Source organism: Anomalospiza imberbis, chromosome 10 (assembly GCF_031753505.1).
Source record: "Anomalospiza imberbis isolate Cuckoo-Finch-1a 21T00152 chromosome 10, ASM3175350v1, whole genome shotgun sequence".
NCBI classification, from domain to species: domain Eukaryota; kingdom Metazoa; phylum Chordata; class Aves; order Passeriformes; family Viduidae; genus Anomalospiza; species Anomalospiza imberbis.
In genome coordinates this window covers 2,740,895-2,761,428 of record NC_089690.1, presented here as the reverse complement: position 1 = coordinate 2,761,428, position 20,534 = coordinate 2,740,895, and the positions used below count along the sequence as shown (strand labels likewise).

General features: G+C 40.3%; 1 protein-coding gene and 1 long non-coding RNA gene across 2 annotated transcripts in view; one reads left to right on the top strand and one right to left on the bottom strand.

The window, feature by feature from the left end:
• Positions 1-20,534, bottom strand: part of LOC137479714 (uncharacterized) — a 263,044-nt gene that overhangs the window by 69,364 nt on the left and 173,146 nt on the right. The window lies entirely within an intron of this gene.
• SI (sucrase-isomaltase) overlaps positions 1-20,534 on the top strand; it is a 43,401-nt gene that overhangs the window by 5,428 nt on the left and 17,439 nt on the right. Inside the window, exons 4-27 of the mRNA XM_068200211.1 lie at positions 1,761-1,881; positions 1,952-2,061; positions 2,723-2,874; positions 4,279-4,450; positions 5,767-5,866; positions 6,492-6,604; positions 7,549-7,674; positions 8,135-8,266; positions 8,437-8,553; positions 9,172-9,285; positions 9,528-9,612; positions 10,205-10,322; positions 10,692-10,863; positions 11,439-11,555; positions 11,983-12,137; positions 12,415-12,499; positions 13,242-13,298; positions 13,669-13,793; positions 14,150-14,238; positions 15,448-15,497; positions 16,783-16,953; positions 17,427-17,576; positions 18,914-19,120; positions 19,919-20,073. Of these exons, the coding sequence (XP_068056312.1) occupies positions 1,761-1,881; positions 1,952-2,061; positions 2,723-2,874; positions 4,279-4,450; positions 5,767-5,866; positions 6,492-6,604; positions 7,549-7,674; positions 8,135-8,266; positions 8,437-8,553; positions 9,172-9,285; positions 9,528-9,612; positions 10,205-10,322; positions 10,692-10,863; positions 11,439-11,555; positions 11,983-12,137; positions 12,415-12,499; positions 13,242-13,298; positions 13,669-13,793; positions 14,150-14,238; positions 15,448-15,497; positions 16,783-16,953; positions 17,427-17,576; positions 18,914-19,120; positions 19,919-20,073 (2,993 nt within the window). The remainder of the gene's footprint in view (positions 1-1,760; positions 1,882-1,951; positions 2,062-2,722; positions 2,875-4,278; positions 4,451-5,766; positions 5,867-6,491; positions 6,605-7,548; positions 7,675-8,134; positions 8,267-8,436; positions 8,554-9,171; positions 9,286-9,527; positions 9,613-10,204; positions 10,323-10,691; positions 10,864-11,438; positions 11,556-11,982; positions 12,138-12,414; positions 12,500-13,241; positions 13,299-13,668; positions 13,794-14,149; positions 14,239-15,447; positions 15,498-16,782; positions 16,954-17,426; positions 17,577-18,913; positions 19,121-19,918; positions 20,074-20,534) is intronic.

Here is a 20,534-nt window from a genome sequence, read left to right as displayed (position 1 = left end):
TACTTCCTTGTGCAGAAAGCTCAATATGCCACAAAAAATAGAAATCTGCCAGGATAAGATCCAACTGAAAAAATATCACTGGACTGTGAAGAAACTGCTGAAAATAGTTGAGGAGTATTCAGGAGAAATAGCTGGGGGAAAGAAAATGTTGCTTAGGAAGCTGGGAATGTGGATGCTTGAACAGCCAGGCTTTAGGAAAATAATTTTATTCTGCTTTTCATGGGATGACCACTGGTCTGGGAAGGGAGAAGGATGGAAGTAACAAATCTGTTCTCATATTTAGGATATTCCCCTGTATATGAAGGAAATTATGTAAGGGGATCAAGCTGAGATCTCTGCAGTCTTGGAGGGCTCGGTGCTTCCTCTCCTTTACCCTGCAATAGTTTATGAATGGGAAATGGGGAGTTCTCAGGTGGCTTCTGGGGGGTGGGAAGTGAGCCTGGGTTTTTCACAGCCTTACAAAGAGCTTTGTGTGCCAAAGGGGGGGGGAATGAGTCCCTACAGCTCTCCTCCAGCCCTTATTTTTGGCTTGGAACCTGATGGAAATGACAGCAAATGTTTTGTGATAGGATGAATCTAAGACAGAGAGGAAAAACATTCACCTGTTTGGTGAATCTGGGGTTTATTTTCGATGGTTTAGCGTGATTTCTGTGCTCTGTAAAACCACTATCAAATAAATGCCCTGAGACATCCCAAGCCAGTGGCTTTGTGAGCTCCCTCACCTGCCTGATTGCTGGGCTGGAGCTGCCTTATCTTTTATCTGTCCAGAGCCTCTGAAAATAATTTGATCTGCACTGCCCTGTTTGGGCTCTCCAACCCCAAAACAAGGACAGCAGCAATGAAGGTCTGGGGTCATGCCTACCTATTTCAAGCTGCAAAGTATTTTAAATATTTATTACAAACACCAAAAGCATTTGAGCACAGTCAGATGACAGCAGAAAGAGCTTTTGGTAGTGGAGAGGTGAAAGTGAGCTTTGGAAGGTGTCCCTTTTGGAACTGGGTACTGAGATCACTGATGGAATTGCCCTTCACCCGCAGTGAGAGCTGTTTTGCCACTGTCCTTTGCCCTAAGTAATGAATGGGGGTTTAAAGAGAGAAAATGGGTGGAAACTTAGTGATTTATTGCCCCAATCTTATCTCTAAACATAAATCTTACACACAGAGCACGTGGACAAGTTCATTTCCAAAAGCAAAGCAAAGGAATTTCAGCTTTTAGTGAATGTGTGTGTAAGGCATGGTGCCACTACACTGAGACAGAGGCTTGAAAAAATAAGTTTATTTAAAAAAAATTATCTCAATTTGAAGCAATTTGAATATTTCTGATACTGGATAATCATATTAAAATGTAGATATTATATACAATGTTCCATTATGCGTATATAGCTGTTTATTAGACGTCAATCCCGTGAAAAACATCACCCCCTCTCCAGAGTGTGACTTTTGGTCAGACTCTGCTGTATCTGTCACAGCTCAAATGTTTCAATAATTCTAAGTGTTTATTTTACCTGGGGATCTTGTGGTCTTAAGAAAGAATGCATCTCCAATAAGCAGGTTTACTCTGAATCCATAAAAAACCCTCTTTAGTGCTTTCTGTGCCACCACGGAGTTCACTCCATAGAGTTTTTCAAGGGAGGGCTTGACCCGAGTGCAGAAATTATTAAGGCTTCTGGTGTTTGGGGTGAAAGGTGCACTTTAACTGGTTTGGTATGGGTTTATTTGTGTAACCCCGGCTGATTTGTGCCCCTCCTGTCCTTGCTCAGAGCACCTGCTCCCTCCGTGGCTGCTGCTGGAGCCCCCAGAGCGACGCCAGCGTGCCCTGGTGCTTCTTCTCCCCCAGCCACGGCTACCAAGTGCAGGGCTCCCAGAGGCACACCCAGGCAGGTAAGCTCTGGGCTGCACCCCAGCTCCCTGCTGTCCCATTCCACACAACACCTCGTGTTTGTCTCCCGAGGGTTTGAGGCCACGTTGGAGAGGCTGCCTTCCCCTTCCCTCTTCGGGGATGACATCCAGACCGTGCTGCTGACGGCGGAGTATCAGACAAGCAACCGCTTCCGATTCAAGGTCAGGCCTTGTCCTCTTCTGCTCCAAGACCTGTTTTCTCTGCAGGATGTGGGGCTGCCTGTGCAGGGAGTGTGGGATTGATGCCTCTCGTGATTCCCACTGAAGTTCTTTCATTGTCCTCCCTGCTGCTGCAATGCCTCAGGTTAACGGGGACTTGGCACAGTGGGAATTCTGCATGAAAAATCACCGAGACCTCTGGAAAGCTCAGATTTTCTATTATCCACCATTTGTCCTCATCACAGAAAGATTTGGGGGGGATAAATGTTTTTACTTATTTTTTGTTTTTGGCCCAATCACATCCCTCAATCATTTTGACAGACAATATTAGCTTTTCCAGGGGTTTGTGTTTTCTATGGAGAGCTCAAGAGTCTGTGCCATGGATGTGGGGATACCAGTGGCTTGTGGGATTGTGAACCTTCTGTGGGAGACTTTGACCTGCTGAGTGGGTTCCTGCTGAGCCAGTGAAACACAGAGTTAAATATTCTGAAGAAAATGGCTGAAAATGAGTAATTAAACTTGGAAGTGAATAACAACCACAGCAGAGGAGAAGACTGGGATAAGGGTGGAAATACCCTGAGTCGGAAGTGTGTATAATGCTGGAAAATGCCTGTATTGGGGAAGAATTAAAGGCCCAACGCTTGTGTTGTGTCAATGTGTGCAGATCACTGACCCTAACACGCAAAGGTTCGAGGTCCCACATGAGCACGTGAAGCCGTTCAAGGGATCCGCGGCCTCCAGCCTCAACTACAGGGTGGAGCTGAAGCAGAACCCCTTTGGCCTCGTGGTGACCAGAGCCAGCAATGGCAGAGTGCTGTAAGTCCTGGTGGGCCTTCATCGGTGACCCAGATGTCACTGGGTGTCCCTGAGAGCTGGTGGTACCACACCAGATGCCACCTATAAGGCGTCCTCTTGGACACAGACTCTGCTACTTCCCTCTTCTTGACTGGTGGATGTCCCTCAAGGACTCTTGGGATGGCTTTGGCAACAAAGTCTGAGGTGGGAAGCTCTGTCTGAAGGGTTTCAGGTGTGGCTCTCTGATCACGTTCTCCCAGTGCTGGGGAAATCTCAATATGGGGAATTTTTATTACCTGAGCGACGCTTTGTCAGTCCTCTTTGCCATACTGTTTGCTGATAGAAATTCAAATCATGTGGGAAAATTCCCGATTTCCTTTTGTCTTCTTTACCTTTTAACCATTTTTTACCTTCCTTTACCTTTTATCTTCTTTACAACACTTGTGATGAGGTCCTGAACCACCAAAATCAGGCTGCCCTTTACACCTGTGCTACCCAAGGATAGCTGGTTGTGTAAGGCTGTGTGTAAAATATTTAATGAACTTGAACATTGAATTGTCTCATCCCATTTATGTTCTTAAAAAAAGTAAATGAAACCAAACCCACCAACCCACAGGTGTCCAAGTGCCCTGAGAGCAGGGCAGTGCCAGGATGAAGGTACTCATTAAATCAGCCAGGAATGATTACCTGCCACAGGGCTGGGCCACTTGGATTAGCAAGGCTTCGAGTTGAATTAATTAAGGGTTGCTTTTTGCTCTTATTAGTATTGTTTTCTTGCTTGGAATACTCTGCAATGATTGATTTGCAATTATAGAGGGCACAGAAGATGGACTCAGCAGTCAGCAGTGCCTGACTGATTAAACAGGTACAGGGAGGGGGATGAGACACCCGAGAGACCACACTGAAACAATTCTCTGGAATATTGTCTAAATTTCCTTAGGCCTTTGTTTAATTTCATAAAAGTGTTTGCATTTGGATTGCTAAAGAAAAAATGACAGTGATGTTGGACTCTGAGTTTGAGGATCTCAAAGGAAGCTGTTGCTACTATGGGGTAAGGGCAGAGATAAATCCTCGATAAATTTCTTTGCACAAGATTTGCACGGGTTTTCCCCCACTATTAAACAACCCAACAAAAGAGAGGCCTTTTTATAGAAGGACAATATGTTACAAGAGTTCATTACCAAAATCCTGATTATTCTGATAAAGTCTGCGACCTTCCACCATCTTTTGTTCCACCTGAGGCCCCAAAAGAGAGTTCTGATTCCCTCAACAGCCAGAAGAAAACCTGAAAGATCTGGGTGGAGACCTGACTCTGCCACGCAGCTCCAGCTGCAAGGAGCAGAAACAGTTCTTGCAACAACTCTTGGCAAAACTCCTCCTTTTTTTCCTCTTTTTTTTTTTTTTTTTTTTGCACTTTTCCACCAGGTTTGACACGACCATTGGGCCCCTGCAGTACGCTGACCAGTTCCTGCAGCTCTCCATCAAACTGCCCAGCAGCAACATCTACGGCGTGGGGGAGCACGTGCACAAGCAGTACAGGCACAATGTCAACTGGAAAACATGGCCTATTTTTGGCAGGGACACTGCCCCCTCTGCAGTGAGTTTGGGGTTGTTTCCCCTCGGTCTTGGCAGTTCTGTCACCCAAACCTCTCAGGCTGTGACCACATTCATGAAGCCACGGGGTTTCCCCTAAAGATTTTTCAGGCGCTGCATGTTGTTACTAAAAGCTCCGTGGTACTCATGGGTGTTCCCTGATTTTTTGTGTTGGTGTGCAGTGGAAAACCAGTGGATAAACCTTAACAGATGAGTCTTCAGCTTCTACTGATAATCAGAATAAATAACATAGTAATAAATAACAATAGGCATTGCTGAGGGCAGTGTTCAGTTCAGATGGCCCAGGCTGCTTCAGCAACCTCCTTGGAGCTCAAATTAGGGAAAAATTCTCCTTAACAGCTGTTTCTTTCCAAGATAAAATATGTCTGTCAGCTGTTATTTGTTTCTAGAGTTTTCTGGCTGTCCCTGTATGAAACAATTTCTGTGACACCCATTTTTTGATAATTGTAAGACTATTTTCACCATTACCTCAGCTTCATAAAGCAACTCCCTGCTTTTAGAGAGAACTTGTGTTCTCCTGCAATAGGAGATAAATGGACTGAAACCTGAGGGTGCGATGGCTGTATGTAGTTAATTAATAATCTGGAATTTGCACCCATTACCTTGAGATTCCTCCTCACTCTTTACTCTGGTTTGAAGGTAGTCCTTAACTCTATGACTCCACTGAGTGTAGACTCATTAATCTAAAATAACACTGAACAGCACCAAGTTAGGCTGATTCGAATTGCTCAGCTTCTGTTTCTTGTTCATTTGAACTTAATTTTCTTTTGCAGGAGAAAAAGCACAACTATTACAACAATTGTTAGCGTCTCTCAGGGGTTATGTTGCTAATAATAACAGCAGAAATAAAAAAATAATTTAAAAGGAAATGAAAAACCAGCAAGGCACTCTCCTATTTTCATAGATTAGGCATCAAAATTATTGCCTTGCAGGATGAACAGATATATAGATTAGATGTAAAACCTGATCTGTGATGCAAGGGGGTGGAAGCACCTCTCAAGTTTTTGATAAGCACATTTATTCCCCAGAAAGAGAGCTGCAATATCTGCCAGCTTTCCTGGAGATCCATCAGATCTGTTATCTATTTATTGGGTAAATTCTTGTTTTAATGGAAAATAAAGGAGGATAACACCAAGAAAAACAGAACATATAAAACAGGGAAGTGTCAGGATTTAAATTTCTGCTGTTTTCTCTGTTTTGAGATGTTTTGAGTTCTACCCATGATATATTTTGAAATATTCCAGAACAGATCCTGTTATTAGATGTTAATCAGCCTGCCTGTTCCCTTTATTATTTTAGGCAATGGATAACTTATATGGAACCCACACTTTCTTCCTGTGTCTGGAAGACAACACTGGAGCCTCCTTTGGTGTTTTCCTGATGAACAGCAATGCCATGGGTAAGAAACCTTTCTCTGGGGCTCTGAGCAGTGCAGTTGAATTTCTTCTGAAATGATCTTTTGGATTGCAATTAAAGCTGAGCTGATGTGTGTTCTTTCTTAAAAACATCCCCAAAATCTGAGGGCAGTCATTACCCCATGTCTAATAATATTTCAAATACAAATAGTGAGGAGCTTCCAGTTAAGTGGAGGATTCTGATGGAAATCTGAGGGTCAGGAACTTACCCAAAGGGTGTACAGGTCTGCACTGGAATAAGAGACTAAATTTGGAGTGAACAACATTGGAAGTAAATGTCCTTTAATCCCTTCAGAAAACTGTATTTATATTTACCTTTACTGAGCTCTGCACATCTTTGGGCTGGAAATTTGTACTAAAAATTCAGATATAAAAGGTTGAACCATTGGATTTCCTCTGATTCTCTTCTCTGTAGGATGCAAAGGAATGGAAATAGGGACACATAAAGAGTTGTCTGATTTCCCCTTATTTGCAAGTTCAATTCATGATTTAGGGTTCTTTAGGCATTTTGTTGTTTTTACTTCAGTAAATTCTCTAATCAGCAATTAGAAAAGTTATTTTAGAATTTCCTGTCCTTCAGAACTGTTTTTGTGCACTCTTGTCTGGCAGAGTTTGTGGTGCAGCCTGCTCCAGCAGTGACCTACAGAACCATTGGAGGCATCCTGGATTTCTACATCTTCCTGGGGAACACTCCAGAGCAAGTAGTCCAGGAGTACCTGCAGGTGCCTTTACCTACAGAGATTATGTATTGGACAGATTTTTTCAAAGTGCTTGGAATTTATTTTATAATATTCATTTTCCCTGGGTGCTGGAGAGGATGCATGCTCGAGGCCCAAGAGCTCCAAAATTCATAAATCTGTAATTTACACCGTGACCATTAGTGCTGGAGATGGTCTCTAGAATAATTTATGTCTCCTTGCTCTTGTCATGAGGACAAATTCCTGTTCATGTGGCAATGTTATGGGATAGAGAGGGTGTTTACAGGATGTCTGGATTTTATGATCACAAGGTATCACTGAGCACCCTTTGCACTTCTTGAGATCTGCCTCATTTCCAGTGATACCTTAAAGAATGGCCATTGTCCCAAAATACCAGTATTAAAATAAATAAATAGTAGGGAAAAAAAAATTGTATTTATGAGTGGGCTTATTGGAATAGATTTTAGACATGTGGTGATGCCTTGTCGGGGCTACCTAAAAACAGAGGCCAGACAAAATTAAGAGAATAAATGATTATTGAAAAGCCTTCTGGTACATTGAGGGCAGACCAAGCCCAGAAATGGACCACGAGTAACAGGTTTCACACTTTTATGAGTTTGGTCCATTTGCATACTGGGGGTTAATCCTCCAATTCCAGCTTCAGGTGATGAAGTCATTGGCCCCCAGTTTGCTCCCCCAGCTCACTTTTGTTTCCATCTCTCTGGCCTGAGGCAGTGAGGTGTCCCTGACTGCCAGGCCTGGAGAGGAATTGTTGTGTCTGCCCCAAATGGGGAAGCAGCAGCTGACGCTGGGTGTGGAGTTCAGAGTTACACACTGAAGAACTGCAGGGTTACAGAGAGATGGAAATAGAAAAGCTCAGATCCTGTGGCCCCAGTGGATGCAGGGAAAGCGGATGAGGTGACACAGGGTGTCCAGCAACATGTGGGGTTTCTGTTTTCCCCTCTCAGCTTGTGGGACTGCCAGCACTGCCCGCCTACTGGAACCTGGGATTCCAGCTCTGCCGCTATGGATACACCTCCCTGGAGGAGGTGAAGGAGGTCATGGAGAGGAACAGAGCTGTTGGACTGCCCCACGTGAGTATGGGGTTTGGGAGCACCCTGAGATCCTACAATTGGCTCATTTTCCATGAGATTGGATAGGGAAATGTGTGGTGTCAAAGGTTTTTGTGCATTTTGGTGTTAGACCCATTATCAGAATGTTGGATGGGGGGGTGGGTTAACTGCAGTTAGATTTATTCAAACACTTTCTTGTCATAATTTTTCTTTTATTCTTTCCAACTCTATCCGTTTTTCTTCTCTTGAAACATTTTTTATTGTCCTATGGACAGTTATGGAACCATATATTATTCTTAATTGACAGTCAAAGGCAAAGTACAATTAACTTTTAAAATTAGACTTTAAGATGCCATGAACCTGATGTCTTCAATAGAATAAAAATACCCCAATATTCAACTAATATTTGAGAAGAAAGTGGACTAATAAAAATTGTTACCTATCACTTCTTATGGAAAAGCTGAACTCCCTTCTCTTTCAGGATATCCAAGTCATTGATATTGATTATATGGAGAACAGGAAAGATTTTACTTATGACAAAGTGAAATTCAAAGACCTCCCTCAATTTGCAGCTTATTTGCATGACCATGGACAAAAATATGTCATCATATTGGTAAGCACTTAATTGCTCCTGTTTTCCCTTGTGAACACTTGCATAGCAGTTATTTATTATTATTATTATTATTCTTTACTTAGTCTCTGTAATTACTTCTTTTACAGCCTTTAATAATGGATGGAATATCCTGATTTCTTCTTTTCTTTGTTGTTTTCTAATTTCTTTAGGATCCTGCTATTAGCACCCAAAAGATGGCTGATCAAAGTCCCTATGGAAGCTACGTCAGGGGGATGGAGAGAAATGTCTGGGTTAATGAGTCAGATGGAACAGCGTTGGTTGGGGAGGTAATTGTGGTTTTACACATTTGAATTTGATCTGTTGTCACTGTTGTGATTTACTTTAGCTCAGGGGACTTCTCTATCAGGGAGAGAAAGGTTTGTAAGATCTCTTGTAGACTATGATTTTTCTCAACCTTTCTTAGCTGTTTCTCAATTGTTTACATTAAAAAGGTATTTTTCATTGATTCTACATGAAAATGAATATTTTTAAAATTTTAATTTTTAAAGTAAAAATAGAACTAAAATAGCAATTAAAATTACACTTGCTCACATTAACCCTATTTTTTTTACACTAGTGCTAACATTTTTTTTACATTAAAAGGTAGTTTGAAGGCTCAAGGGACATTTCATCAACCAGCTCCTATTTATTTCCTGTAGCAACTGAAGAGCCAGATCCCACATTATCCTTTTAATTTATAATCTTAACTTCTATTGAGAATTTTCTCAGCTGTGTATTGCTCCTTGTAGGACTCACAAGAAAAGCAATTGAAAAATTCAAAGTTAAGAAATTATTACTCTTTGTGTTCTTCAGTTTTCCATCCAACCTGAGCAGGTCTGTGATCCTATGACAGTTTTTTAATCTCATTTAAAGTTTCATTAATTATTTTCCTTTGAATATTCCAGGTGTGGCCAGGGGAAACTGTGTTTCCAGACTACACCAGCCTCGAGACCACGAACTGGTGGGTGAACGAGTGCAAACTGTTCTATGACATAGTGCCCTATGATGGAATATGGATTGTGAGTAATTCAGGATTTTTATTTCTATTTTTAAAATATAGGTGATAGCAGATGTTTATTACTTTGAATTTTTATTGGATTGAAAGGTATTTTTATGATTGGAAAGGAGATGTTGAAGAATAGCTACTAATGATTACTTAATTATTCCTTAAATAGTTATTAATGACAGAATAGAGTGGAAGACTTTTTTAGGGAAATGTACTTAAGGCAACTTTATTACATCCTGCATCTTTCCTTTCCAGGATATGAATGAAGTGTGCAACTTTGTTCAAGGCTCAAAAAAAGGTTGTGCAGAGAATAAGTTAAACTACCCTCCTTACACTCCCAGTAAGTTCAGCTACTTTAATCAGAATAATAAAATGCCAAATAAAATGTTAATTGCCTTCAAGGATACAATGTGATTTTAGTGTAGTTCTTATGGGTGGGGTTTGCACATCCTATTGACAGAAAGCATTTATGTGCTTGTATTTGTATATTTCAGGTGTGGTTTCTAGAATTGCCTCTTCTGTCTCGTCAAATAAATACTGGATATTGTCACTGCCTTTTAATTATGTCTGATAATGCAATGATCCTCTTGCACTGTCAGGAGTTTTTCAGATATTTGCAGAACTAAAATGAAGTTCATAGTTTGTATTAATAGTAGATTTAAGTAACCTTTGCCAGCCTGCCGTCAGATGGTGATTCAGGAATTTAGAGCACAGTTCCCAGTTCCTTGGATTGGGTGCAAAGCTCAGGAGTGGAAATATCACAGAGCAAACCAACAGCCAAGAGCAGCATTTTGGTTTTGGAGCAATTAAACTGCCTGAGTGGAAGAATAAAGAGAATAAAAGGGCTTGGATATCATAAATGTGCATTAAAGATTGGAAATATTAATAATAAAATGTACCTTACCAGTGCTATTTGTATTCCTTCCTTCAAGGGATTCTCGACAAAGTCATGTACTCCAAGACACTTTGCCTGGATGCAGTGCAGAGCTGGGGCAAGCAGTATGATGTCCACAATCTTTATGGATATTCCATGACCCTATCCACTAGGAAGTAAGGAATGCATCCTAAAATCCTGCAGAAAGGTTTCAGAACAGCCCATGACCTGTGTTTTCCAAAGCACCATGAGACGTGACTGCTAAAGGAAGGACATTCCTGGAAAATGCTGTGTTATGTTTGAGCCAATTTAGCCAAGGCAAAATCCACAGCCTGGAGTTGGCAGCAAAAGCCACAAATTACCAGAGCTGTGTAAAGAGATCAGTTCAAATGAATATCTTGAGCTTTGCTAAAACACACTTGCAAAGGAGTCCCCGTTCTTGGGAAGAATAATCAGTGCAAATCAGTGTAAATCTGCTTTGTTCAGAATTATCAATGCCTGAGTTGCATTTTCCTCTGTGTAATTCCAGCGTCATTCCTTTCCAGAGCCATCGAGACAGTGTTTCCAGGAAAGAGAAGCTTCCTGATCTCGAGGTCCACTTTTGCAGGATCAGGAAAGCACGGGGGTCACTGGCTGGGGGATAATGCAGCCACGTGGGACCAGCTGAGATGGGCCATCCCTGGAATGCTGGAGTTTAACCTCTTTGGAATTCCTTATGTAGGACATCAGTTCGTGCCATCCTTTCAAAACAGAGAACAGATTATCTAACCAAGCACTCTCGAAATAACCCCTTACAACGGAATGCCAAAATTAATCCTTTTTAGGAATCTCTTTGAACATTTCTTTTCAATTATCAATTTTTGATTTAGGCTGTTTGATTTTTGTGGCTGTGCTGACATAAAAGTGGGTAGCAAACTTATTATCTTATATATCCCAATCTACCTCTTATTTTAGTAATTTTTAAACATCGGTGAGGGATGTGAAACAATTCCTGTTGTTCTTATAATTTCAAATTAGAGACAGCCACTTAGAAGGGAAATAGCCAGAATCCTTTTTATAGTTTAAATTTGGAATGGCTTTGAAGCTTTTTTCCCATTCTGTGCATATGATCACCAAACAGGAAGGCAACACTTGGAAGAAGCAGAATGATGGGCAGTGTTAGTGAGGGGTCAGTTTAATTTTTTGGACAGCATAGCTGGATTTTGGAGAGGAAAGTTACAAATATGTTGTACCTTTTGAGGTGCACTGTATATCCAACACATTCTGATTTTATATGTGTTCTTTTTTTAAAGGTTGGAGCAGATATTTGTGGTTTCAGTGAAGACACCACAGAAGAACTTTGCAGACGATGGATGCAAGTGGGAGCATTTTACCCATTTTCCAGGAACCACAATGCTGAATATGTCAAAGTAAGTTGTGTTTTCTGTTCAAAACTGCTTTGTGTTACACGACCACCTTTCCTTTACTATCACTTCTAATCCTTACTATCACTGGGCAGCTTGAAAACAGGACCTTAAGCTGTCTGTATGAAATTACAGATGGGGGACGTTGGGTTTCATAAGGGTTAATTGAGAATACAGTTTTTGGCAACAGTTTTATGAATGTTGGTTGCTCCTACCACCAAGGAACACCGAGGTCTATGAGAGCTCCCTGGGAGCTCCTTGGCATGAACCTGAGTGCCAGGATGAATCCTGGAATAACCCTGATGGACAAGGAGGGTGCAAAGCTGTGCAGAGCTGACCCACAGAACCTCAGCCCCTCTGAAACAGCTTTTCACAAGTTTAGCAAAGTGCTTCTGAAAACCTGGCAATAATAACAGTGGATATTTGTTTCCAGCATCAAGATCCAGCTGTGTTTGGACCCAACTCCTTGCTGGTGAACAGCTCCAAGCATTACCTGAACATTCGCTACACTTTGCTGCCCTACCTGTACACACTGCACTACAAAGCTCACACCCAAGGAGACACGGTCGTGAGGCCACTGCTCCACGAGTGAGTCTGGGAGTTTGAGCACCAGTAGGGAAATCTGACACATTTCCTACTGCTAGGGGACTTTCTAAACATCTGTCCTGTGAAAATGCACATTGGGATATCCGTAGGCAACTTCCCAATTGGTGAAACCCCATTTTGGCCTAATCAGGAGGTGGTTTTTATTTGGCATCCTTTAGCCATGGTTGTGGACAATCAGTATCCTGAAACCTTGGGGTTGCTGCTGATATACATCAAAAAAAAAAAAACAATTTCTGCTCTATTCTTCATGTTTATTCAGGTTCTACTCTGATGAAATAACATGGGACATCGACAGGCAGTTCCTGTGGGGCCCTGGGCTGCTGATTTCCCCTGTTCTTGAGCCGGTAGGTTTGGCTGGTTTGGGATCTATCTGGTGACCACGGGCCATGTTGAGTCCCCAGCTCCCTCTCCTTCATTTATTGCTTCCAGTGAGAGAGCCCACAGCACATTTCTACCCCTGCTGAAACAGAAAACCTTGCATTTAAATTCTCCTCCAGCTTTCCAGTCTTCTATGGAGTCAAGAATATCTGGTCTGATATTCTGCTTTACCTCATCTTCACATCATCTCTGAATTTCCTTTGGAGTCAGCTTTTCTTGCTGAATTTCAGCTTCTCTGTGGTACAACAAGAAAACAAAAAGGTTGTGGCTTATTCTGTGGCAGAATTTTGTAAATAATGATTTCTCCTGCCAGCAACACATTTGCCATGGAGAAACATAAAACATTTGTTAAAGACAGAAAGGGAAAGCAAGAATCTGAAAGGTGCCAGCCCCAAAATAAATAGAAATACAGAAGATAGAGAGATACTCATGGCTAGGATCAGGTTCACTGGGCTTGAAGCATTGTGGCTTTGGGTGGCTTTCCATGAGCTGCCACTTTGCAGAGCAGCAATTCAGTTACACCCCAGCAGCTTTGCAGAAATCTGCTGGGATTGCCCTTCCCCCTGTCTGGACACCATCCTGAGCACCAGGAAACAGCAAAGTGTAGGGATATCAATGATTTTCTCACAGTGAACTTCAGCTTCATTGGAAAATTGAGTTTATCTGGTTAGGCTGAAATATGAAAGCTGTTTCTTTATTCACTTTTAGGGTGTGGAGTCCACTCGTGTGTACTTTCCTGATGCAGAGTGGTATGAGTATGACACGGTAAGGAAATGCAGGGGCTATTATGGGATGTCACATCGCTTGCTAAATAGGAATGTGATGAAATAGGATTGTCAGCCCTGCTTTGGGGACAGACACCTGAAGGAAAGACTTTGGGGTTACTTGGGAGACAAGGGGTGAAGGGTGGCGGGACAAGCACAAGAACTGGTGCCTCAAGAAAGGGCTCAGATTATGATATTAAATCAGAGTGATATGCAATTATTTCATTTTATGTGCCTGTTAACCCATAGATATTTACACAACTTAGGCTTTTTTTAAAATGAACAATTTGATGAAACTCGGGACTTAAGAAAACACTGCCAGCAGTGGGTAATACAAAATTCCTGTTCTCTTTTCAATCCCTGTCCATAAGGGTGAGCCAATGCAACTGAAGAAAGTATGGCAAAATATACCAACCCCAGGAGACAAAATGGGGCTGCACCTGAGAGGAGGATACATTTTCCCTACTCAGAAACCAAACATCACCACAGTGGCAAGGTGGGATCCCAAGTAGAACACTTTTAGCACTTATTTTATTCCCCCATAACGGGGCTGAGGACTTAAAGGCTACAAATAATATCAGCCCATTGAAGTTAGGATTTTCACCTTGAAGTGTGGGAACAGCTGTGATCCAAACCTCACTTCCACACCTTTAGTGATGAATTATTTGCATAGAAATTTGTAAACTCACCGGGTATTTTAATCCATTTGCATGAAAATTAAAGGATTAGACTTAATTAAGGCAATTCTCCAAGGGCTGTGACCCTATTGGGTGTTTCACTCTTGCGTGAACATGGAGGATGCACCAAGAATGTTTAGATGTTTCTTACACACATAAGTCCCTCTTTCCACAGCCGCAAGAATCCAATGGGACTCATAATTGCCCTGGATATCAACAATGAAGCTTCTGGGGATTTGTTCTGGGATGATGGAGAATCTACAGGTGAGCAGCCACCAACAGTGAAATAAATATGGTTAACAAAGTTCAAATGTGTTCAAATTTCAATGTTCCTGCTGAAAAGAAGACGTTGTAACACACTGCTGCTACTTGCTCATAAATCAAATGGCTTTCATCACTTTTAAGTAGAAAACTCTTATTTATGTAAGATTGAAGTCACGACTTAATTTGACACAAGTAAAGGAAAAAAACACAAGGCTCTACTCTAAGGTCAAGCCTCTGGTTTTGAGGAGAAATCCTTAGATTGTCAGGAGATGGCAGGATGGGATTTTCCCATGGGATTTAGGCAAACCACTGCCCATCCAGGGAGATGTCTGAACATCAGTATTGGAAAACTTTATGCATTCCACTTGCACAACTCCTTTTTCTTGTGGTCTATACCAATTGTATCTCCCAGGAAAGCTCCCAAGCCTCTGCTTTTTGGAATTTACTGAAAGCTGGGGCTGCTTTTAAGAAATAGAACAGTGATTCTGCTGATTATTGCTGCCATAAATCCAGTAGGCCTTGGGTGGCTGCTGTGCATGGGGGTGACAGCTCCATGTGCTCCTCTGGCCTAAAATAACAAAGCCATTACTGCCCTCACTGCTGCTTCCAAGCAAAGCAATAAAACATTTCATCATTTTATGGCCTGCCCAAAACTTACAGGTTGCAGTTTTAAAGGGGAACCATTTACAATTTGCTTATGATGGTGGGATTTGTCTTTTTGTATGTGGGGAAAAAAAAAAAAACAAACCCAGATTGACCACGCTTTGTATTTCTTTTTCCTGGTCATGTGTTGTTTCCTCTTATGGTTTAATGGCATTTATCATTGGTATTTTCATCACCATTATTTTGTATGAAGAATCTTTATTTAGGTTATGTTAAACGATCAGCTTTGATCAAAATTTTATATTTAAGACAAGCTAAGAAGAAATAACAGTACAATAAAAAAATCACTACATTTTAGAAGAGCTGATTTCAATGAATTTTTGTGGAAAAAAATTTGATCTTCTGAGTCTGGGAGAATGGCCAAAGAAAAAAGAAAAAGGGGCATTTCAGTTCCTCAAAGAAACATTAGTAAATATTTGAGTTGCTTAGTGCAGCTTTGAGTGCTGTCTTGATAATTAAGTTTATTGGTCTCTAGCAGTGGCACAGCCCTACTTTAATTTTATTATTTTCTGCACTCCAAGTATTACTTCTTTCTTTACCTTTTAGGTACAATTGATAAGAAAGCCTACATTTACTATGAGTTTAAAGTTTCCAACGTAAGTATTTGATTTGAATTTCTGATTTTTATGCAGTGTCTTTTAAGAGTGTTCTTTTCTCTCTTCTCCTGGAAGATTTGCTGGAAAACAAAACATTTGCCAAAGCCAAGAGGAATCATGTTCAAAATACTCACGTTTAACTGGGAGGAAATCTGTTGTGGTGGTTTTTTTTTTCTCCTAGTTAATAGAAATATCTAAATAAATCCTATTTCCTTCCACATAATAAATATTGAATTGAATATTGCTCAGCAGCAATATTCACTGAACAAGAGAACTCTAAAGCATAAGAGGCATTTAAAACAGCACCAAAAAGGAGAAGCATGGAGTGTTTGTGATTCTCAGCATAGTGGCACTGTAAAAAATATATATTTTTATACTGTGAAAATACAGCTGAATGCCTCCAAAGAGTAAGGGAGACCCACACCTTGCCTGAACACTCAGAAACTACATCAGGATTAAGTTTTATTGCGTTATTTTAAGCTGAAAGTGCCTTTGCAGGACTCATTGACATCCGGATGGAGTCCTGATAGTGTTTCTATCTAATGTTGACAGTACCTATCATAAAGCATCGATTGCAAATAGCATGGTAACATATTATTTGTACAAGAATAATAATAATTATATCGGGTGAAGGTATTCATTCCTTTGCCATGATGAAAGAGCATAAACTCAGTGAGAGAATGCAGAGGAACATGAGTGAAGCACATGAATTTGTAATTTTTTATATCACAATTAGTCAAAGAATCATTTCTAGATAAGACACCCCAGTTGCTGTTGGAGTTTGAAACCCCAGTACCCAAATCATGACTTGACCGTGATGACATTTGAATTAACAATTAACCTCAATGTTCCCATGGAGGGCAATAAGGAAGTTCTAGACACGTGTGACAGCCATGGTGCACTTCCTCTGCTTGGACTCTTAATCAAAAAATAATTAATGACACAGAGTAGGAAGTGGTGTTTTTATATCATGAGAAGTGAAAACCTTTGGTTGTTGGAACCCAGCAAGTCTGCAGTTTCTGTCCTGTCACAGACCCACCCCTGCCTTTCTTTATTTCCCAAGCAAGGAATAAAAAAGCTGAAACACAACTCTGAAGATTATTTTATACATGGTGGAAAAGCTTTATTGTGATAACAACAAGCAGAGCAATAATTATTGTGTGGAAAAGGATATTGGTATATTTAGCTACGATGTGAAAATCTTCATAGGAAAAAGAAATGTTAAATCAGGAGGACTTTTGGCAGATTTTTAAAAGAAGAATATGACCACTGTATTATTTTTCAGAATGCTCTACAAATGTCTGCTACACACAGCAATTACACTGATCCAAACAATCTGAAATTTGAGGAAATCAAGATATTGGGATTGTCCAAGGAAATAGCATCAGTTTCTGTGACTCAGAACAATGTTGTGCAAAATTACAACCCTGATATCACCTATGATCCTGCAACAAAGGTAAAGCAATAACAGAAAAATGGAAAGTAAACATATTTAAAATTGCATCAGCTTTATTTTATATATTACAAAGGATAGTACCCAGTGCCAATGTTGTTTCAATGAAATACAATGTGAATTTTATTACAGAATAAAAGTACAATTGCATTCAACTGTGCTGCATGAAAGTGCATCTAAGTTTATGCTCATGGTGCAGCAGACAGCTTATTTCATGTATTTATTCCTGTTTGCTTCCAAGGGAGCTGTGGGATTAACTCCATATTTTTAGAGTCTTAATTATTCAGATGTTATCTGTAAAAATATCAGTTGTGTGCCTTTCTAAAAGTGAGATTGTATCACATTTTAAAGGGTGGGATTTTGTGAATTTTCAATTTTTAAGTATAGTATTCTTAAGGACCAGCACCTCTTCTGACTGAAGGAAAGCTGGATGGGATGTGACATTTAATAACAGTTTATTGTTTCATGCTTATAAGGTTGCTGTCATAAAAGGACTTCAGCTTGACCTGGGAAAATCTTACACAATCAAGTGGACTCTAAATATGAATATCAATGAAAGATTTGATTGTCATCCCGGCCCTGATGCAACAAAAGAAAAATGTCAACAACTTGGCTGCTCCTGGGAAGTAAGTAATTATTTCTCTAAACTAATTAGACCAAAAAAAAAAAAAAACCCAACTAGAATAAAAGGTTTTTCTTTATGATTGTTACAGAATAAAAGTGGTCTGGGAGATTTGTCAGGTTTAAATAAAATGGGCCTCAACTGGCCTGTACTGATGGATTTTATTTACCTCAGTAGCTGACACCCATTTAAATTCTACCACATTGTACCAGAAGTTGAGGAAAATAAGGTATTTTTTTTTGAAAGATGAATTGAAATAATATTTGAGTTATGAAAAAGCAGAAGAGCATTTTCAGCTGCCCCTTCTGCCTCAGTGGCACCGTGGCCTGCAAGGCTCAGCCTCTTTTTGTCACCTTCATGGTCACACAGGCACATTCTAAGTCAAATTAATTCCTCTCGATCTCAGTTCAAGAGGAAATCCTTGAATTCCAAAAAAATCTTGGTTCATTTGCAAACTTTTTTTTATCTGAATCAAAGAGCTACTTCCAAACTTTCATCTCCAACCTGAAGTTCTTAAACATATGGTTTTATGTAGCAATATTACTAATCATTAATAAACATATGGGAGTGATATGGCCTGATGGGGTTGAACTTCAGAGAGTGCCTCCAATTAAATTATTGCCTGTTCTTCTAAAATGCCCAATTAGGGCCTTTCCTATAGGAATGAAATCCAAAATTCAGTGCTGGCTGCTCCTGCACCAGCACCTGCTGAAGCAGTTGATGAGTTGCTCTGGTTTTGTTGCACTACTAAAAGGATTTTTTGTAGTTTTGGATATTTGGAAATGTCAGGAGAGCTCTCAGATGAGTAGGATGTAATTTTCACTGGTTATATTAAGGATAATTTGTGTGAATAAAGCCAGTGAAAGATCTGCTCTGATGCTGCCTGAGAATGAAATGAATTTTGGGCACATCTCCTTGAAGGTGGCCAGAGAGAAATGGGATTAAAGGGGACAAAGTTTAGGAATTTCCACAAGCCAAGATTAAACCATGATGAGGGATTATCTGAAGATCACAGAGATGGGGAAATTAAATCCTTCTTAATTGCACAAGGATTCTGTTTCCTGACTGAACTATTTGTACAGCCTTTGCTGGATGGCTTTATTACACCTGAGTCAGCATAGAGATTATTCTGTATTATTTCTTTGTATTTCATTTCTTTATTTCTTTATTACTTTATTATTATTTATTATTTCTTTATATTCCATTAATTAAAGGATTCTATTAATTCCCCCCCTCAATTCTACATTTGACACAGATGTGATAAAAACAGGATTCCACGGTAATACCTAATAAGCAATCCAACTGACTCGCTAACCTGGAACTCCTCTCTGTTTGCACCAGGAGACAGCAAGTCCAGAAGTTCCTGCCTGCTACTACAGCTCCAGCAATCCTTACCTTATAAAGAATGTCAATTATTCCTCCACTGGGATCGTAGCCACCCTCAGCTTGGACGACTCCAAGGTCAGAGCTAATGAAGCTTACACTGCCCCAATCAGCACCCTGCGCCTGGAGGTGAAATATCATCTCAACAACATGCTGCAGTTTAAGGTAATTCCAGCCCAAAATTCCTCAAGTGTTTTATTTATGGAAATTCAAAGGGCTCTTTATGGCCATATTTATATTTCACAGACAGAAGCAGCCTTGTGTAAATACGTTTCTCCTTCTAACAAATTATTATTTCTCTTAGCTTGCATCTTTTTTCATCCTAGAATCCTAGCACTCAATTTTACAAAGAAACTACATGAATCAAAGGTATAATGCCAGTGTATGTGTGTAATGTCAACCAGGAACTTTGAAAGTATTTTGTTAATATGCAGGTAAATTTATCTATAAGTGCTCTCATGACTCTACAGTTTATTTTTTCATCCACCATTGCACTTCAATTCTAAAATTGTCTGTGCACTGTTGTTTAACTGTAATTTATTGCCATGTGTTTAACAATATTGAGCTAAGTGGTCAGACATCAAAAACTAACTTCTATCAGCTTTCAAAATACAGAAAATCTGAAAAAGGATTCTAAAAGTTGAGTAAAAGATGAGCTAGAAAATTATTTAACACAATTGCAAAGACTATACATGCATATACAAAGTATATACACCTGTATTCTAAATATGAGGATATGCTTTAAATTAATGTAGATAATTAGATGAGCCATTCCTGATCCAAAACAAATCTTTAAATATTGTTGGTTGGGATTTCCCTCCCCCCCCCCAACAAAATCCTGTGAAAGATCAAGAATATGCATTTGAAAGAAAATACTCACCACAGCAGGCGTTTTAAAATTTATATCAGATTCAGATTTCTAACAACTTGACTTGCTTAAATAAGCTGACTTCTGCTTCACAGATCTATGATTATCAAAACCCACGATACGAGGTCCCCGTGCCCCTGAACCTCCCCAGCTCCCCCACGAGCTCGAGCCAGGAGCGGCTCTACGACGTCTCGCTCCAGATCAAACCCTTTGGGATCCAAGTCCGCCGCAGAAGCACCGGGACAGTCATGTAAGCCACTGCCACCCTTTGTTATTTTATGTCACACGTGTTTGGTGGCTTTTTTCCACGCCAAACTCTCTCTCTCTCTCTCTCTCTGCATGTGCTGGAGTGAAGAGCACTGGCGGCCCTGAAGGCTGTTCGTTGTGCGCTCCCCAAGTTTCTGGGAGGCAGAAGGATTTCCTACAGCTCCTAAAACATTCCTTAGGTGACCACAGCACTGCTCACTAAGGATTGGCCATCTGGGTCAGTTTTGGGGAATGGTTAGGGAAAAAAAATAGGAGGAAATGGTGTCCCAAGTAACCCAAGATGGGTTTTGGTAACACGACAGAGGAGTCTGGTAGGAGCTTCATTTTTCCTTGATTAAGTCAGAGTTAGAAAAGAGAGAACGGTTGAGTGTGTTTTTTATTAAAAAAAAAAAAAAATTATTTAAGATTTTTATGTACTCAAAACTTAATTGCAACTTGAGTTCC